This window comes from Numida meleagris, unplaced genomic scaffold (genome assembly GCF_002078875.1).
Source record: "Numida meleagris isolate 19003 breed g44 Domestic line unplaced genomic scaffold, NumMel1.0 unplaced_Scaffold1276, whole genome shotgun sequence".
Taxonomy (NCBI): Eukaryota; Metazoa; Chordata; class Aves; order Galliformes; family Numididae; genus Numida; species Numida meleagris.
This window is the reverse complement of record NW_018363064.1, coordinates 1-4,311: the sequence shown is the minus strand read 5'-3', so window position 1 is coordinate 4,311 and position 4,311 is coordinate 1. Positions and strand designations below refer to the sequence as shown.

The 4,311-nt window shown below is 46.3% G+C and overlaps 1 protein-coding gene across 1 annotated transcript; it reads left to right on the top strand.

Annotated features, from left to right (window-relative positions):
* The first annotated feature begins 16 nt into the window (after window positions 1-16).
* LOC110390537 (neogenin-like) lies at window positions 17-4,106 on the top strand. The gene is made up of 3 exons (XM_021381924.1): window positions 17-1,086; window positions 1,404-1,540; window positions 3,895-4,106. The coding sequence occupies exons 1-3, from the start codon at window positions 864-866 to the stop codon at window positions 3,976-3,978; spliced, it is 444 nt and encodes a 147-aa protein (XP_021237599.1). The 5' UTR covers window positions 17-863; the 3' UTR covers window positions 3,979-4,106.
* The last annotated feature ends 205 nt before the right edge of the window (window positions 4,107-4,311 follow it).

The window sequence follows — 4,311 nt, the reverse complement described above, 5'->3', positions numbered from 1 at the left end:
GCTGTGAAGAATTCTGAGGCAACAGTGCTGCTAGATCACAAGCAGGCAACATCTAGAGTTGAAGTAAATTAGGAGCTCCTCTAGTTCAAGGTCAGAATTTGAATTAAGGTGCCAGAGCCAAGGGAGTTTCCTGTTCCCTTATGAAAGGGCTTCTTGAGGCTGCAGCACGCCAGCAGATGGTGTCTTAGAGGCAGAGGTTCTTTGCTCCGTTTATTCCGCTGCAGTGGCGGCTCTTGCTGTGCAGCTCTTGTCCTGCACGTGCTTGGACTGGGCACACACAGCCCTGAATTCACGCTGCCATCCCATTGTCCTCCCAGCTCCAGGGTGGAGCCTGCTGCCTGGGATTTCGTTTTGGCTTTCAGCAAGTAAAGGGATTTGGAGTCTATCAATCATCTCAGAAAAAAAACCTGGCTCTTCTGTATGCGCTGCAGTGATACATGCATATGTATACCTATTTAACAATTCCTACGCTGTGAAATACTGAAGTGTAAAATGCGAAGGAAGATTCGAGCCCCACGCTGCGGTCCAAGGTGCCAGCTGTGTCTCACGACACGTAGCTGTCCCAGTGCAGAACTGCTGCTTGGTATTGCACCCGTGGCCTCATTCTGTTCTCCAGCTTTTGTTAGCGGACAGCTGTTGCAGTTCACCTTAAAACGGGACGGTTGCATGGAGCTGGTGGTATCTGCTACACAGCCGGCTTGTGAATTCACTTCTTAGCTTAAAACAGCAATCTCGGGAAAAGCACTTGTCAGCGCTGCCGCTTTGTTTCCATTCGACCACACGGAACGTTTCTGTTCCAGAAAGCAAACCGCGTCTTTTGGTCTGTCGTAGAATCCGTTCGAAACACGCCAAGCTCCGACACCATGCCGGCCTCCTCGTCCCAGCCGTGTGCGGACCACCAGGACCCTGACAGCAGCTCGGCTCCTTACCTGGGCAGCGCGCAGGAGGAGGACGCGGCCCAGAGCCTGCCCACAGCTCACGTCCGTCCGTCCCACCCGCTGAAGAGCTTTGCGGTGCCTGCCGTGCCAGCTGCCGGCTCCGCCTACGACCCCGCGCTGCCCAGCACCCCGCTGCTGACCCAGCAAGGTGAGCGGGGAAGCGGCAGGGATGCGTGCAGACAGAGGAGATCGGATGGAGAAAAGGATGTGGGGGTCTGGGGGTAAGGTAAGGTGGAGTGGGGCACAGAAGTAAATATGTCAGAGCCCGGACTGAATTTTTTGGTATAATTTTTAAGGCCTTTTTCGGTACTTTTAGATTAACTAGGCAAATTCAAATTCAGCATTCCATTATTTGAAGCATTCAACTGCTTCTATTCTGATAGAATCTGTTTTATTCTCCCGTTCCCAAGAGCTTTCTGAATAGGCAGAGAACTGAGGCCTAATTCTGTAACAATTTCTTTTAAGCTCCCGCCCACCCAGTTCACTCGGTGAAGACTGCATCGATTGGGACTTTAGGAAGAACACGGCCTCCCATGCCTGTGGTGGTTCCCAGTGCCCCTGACGTGCAGGAGACCACCAGGATGCTCGAGGACTCGGAAAGCGTAAGTACCCTGACACTGCCAGCAGCCTCCTGGGGCAGTGCTGTCAGACTGTGGCCAACCTGTGTTTGTACGATGGCTGTACATTCAGCAGTGACTGCGTGGAGACTTCCAAAGGCAGTGGAGAATGGGACTTCTGGCTTTCACTGAGTGCCACTGCACGTTAACCCGCATAAAAAAATCATCTGGTGCAAATACTTTCCGTGCAAGGATGTAAATTCAGAGAATAAGCACCGAGATACAGGTACTAGTAGTACTTTCTAAATCAGAAGATTACCTGTGACCATACCTCTATTGCTGTTTGCACAGAACAGATGCTGTGCTTCCATCTATTTTGGTCCACAGGGCCCACCAAGTCAAAACTGATAAATCTTCAGCAATATTTTGGCTGTCCTGAGGCTATTAGCTGAAAACAGAGTAACGTTCTCTAAGGTTTCCTTTATAATTTCTCATGCTCAGCGCTGTGGGTTTCTTGCTAGCCTATTGCAATTACAAGGAGAGAAGAGTGAAACCCAGATCTGTCTGTAGCAGTACTCTTGATTCTTTTCAGCACCTAATGGAGTTGCAGTTTATGCCTTCAGCTTCTATTTACAGGAGCTGCAGAAGTTCCTTGCATGTCTGGTTTTTGCCTGCTTTCATTTCTGCAAGCACACTGTGCATGGATTCTCTTGAAGTCATGCAGCTGCTTGTTATGCTGCTGCATAGCTGCCAAAGCATCAAGAGTGTCACTGAAAATGAAGAACTAAGTATTAATGCCAAAATGCTTAAACCATCATCACAAATACATTTTTGTGAAAGTAACCTGGGAAAAATGCAACAGTTGAGCCTCATTAAAAATAGGCAGCTTTTAAGAAGGTAGGATGTTTGATGCATCAGGCAAGAGCTATTTTCTTATGAAAGTGCAAGCCAAGAAGTTGTTATATTAGCTATTGTGTAACTGTTACAGAAAATGCTCATTTTGAATGATTTTATTCCTTGTTTCCTCTTTCTCCCCTCCTTTTGTCACGTTGGTGTCTTTAATTCACCCTCTTAATTGTATTTCCGTAAGTGCTGGGCTGGAGATTGTATGTGTGCTTGATTTGGTACACTTTTGCCCTTGTCACTCCTACCTTATTTGTTTATTTAGGATTGGTACCAAAATACTTATTTATGAATAATAAGACTTAGATTTTCAATATACTCGTGCATAAATTTAGCCATTGGTAAGTTTGTACAATGCCCAAAAAAAGTTGTTGTACACACCTTCTGCTCACTAAAATAGGAGTTTTAGAATGTAGTTAGGATCAGAAGGCAATCAGAATTGATTGGGCTTTTATGAGATCCTGTTGGAGTAAGCCTGATTTCACGTTTACTTCCAGCTCACTGATGTTTATCATTGGCCAGCAGTTGGCAGATAATGCTTTAGATACAGGACAGGGGGGAATTCTGTGGTACAAAGGAACCGAGATTGCTTGGTAAGCTGAACGTGCCTGCAGCATTTATTTCTGTGCCAGTGAAAGAAAAGGTTTGCTGCTAGAAGCAAAGGAAGTGATACCAGGTGTGAGCACTGCTCCCTGGCAGGACTCAGCACTGTGGAACCCAGGCAGCTGAGCAGTAGCTTTCATATTAGACTCCATCCAGAAGGTCTCATAATGGGCCTCGAACGTACGAGAGCAGAAATGGTTGCACAGGAGCTGTGCTGCTCTGGGTTTGGCAAAGGCACAGCTGGTGTTGGAATACATGTGCAGCCTATCTCCTTTGAAAACGATGGGGAGAGAATGAGGAGGATTTGGAGAAATGCTCCAAAAGTTAAAAAAAAAAAAAAAAAAAAAGAGTTGAAAAAACTACACAATACTGGGAATGAGGTAGCTTTAAAAAGGCTTTGAGATGCACTCGGTCATAGTATCGTTGTTACATCCACTCCTAACAAAATTAGAGAGAGAGAGCTGCTCGGTATAGCTGAAGCTAGACAGTTGAGGCTCAAGATGGAGTATCATCTTTTAGAAAGCGTAAGTCATCCTTAAAAGAATTTTGCACCTGTGATTCCTTCAACCATTTTCTCAATTAAGCTGGGATGATTTTTGCAAAGAACCTACTTTGGTACAAAGGCAGCCATTGCCTTGAAGCAGGAGTTGATACCTGGAAAACAGACGAGATGATCACGATCTCAAAATCAGTGAAATTACGAATCACTACTGCAAAAAGATGTGCTTAAAATGTGAGTGTTGTTCCAAGGTATTAATTCCCGTAACGCAATAAATCTGCTTATCCTTGAGTCAGAGCCACAATCTCCACCGCCAGAATCACTGAGCACTTCTTGCCGTTCCTTATTCCCAAGGAAGCAAAGCCCTGGCAGTAACCCTTTCCATCTCCCACAGAGCTACGAACCGGATGAGCTGACCAAAGAGATGGCCCACCTGGAAGGACTCATGAAGGACCTTAATGCCATCACTACAGCATGACCACCTTCACCAGGACATGACTCCAGATTGTTTCACAAGTCTTGGGACTCAGCCTTGGAACACAAGGAATTGTACAGAAAAAAAAAGAAATACAGAAGAAGAGGGACAGCACATTGAGAGCATCCCCAGGAGGCAGAGGAACCGATTGGTGCATTTGTGCTACAGCTGGTCGAAGAGGGATGACCTTCCCGGCCATCGTCCTGTAACAAAGTCACACCAAGTTGAGTTCCATTTACCTGCTGAGTCCGTGCAGGATGGGACGTAGCAGGCTGAAATCTAGCATCCACACAAAAGGAAAGAGAGTGGACTTCATCTTTTTTTTTTTTTTTTTTT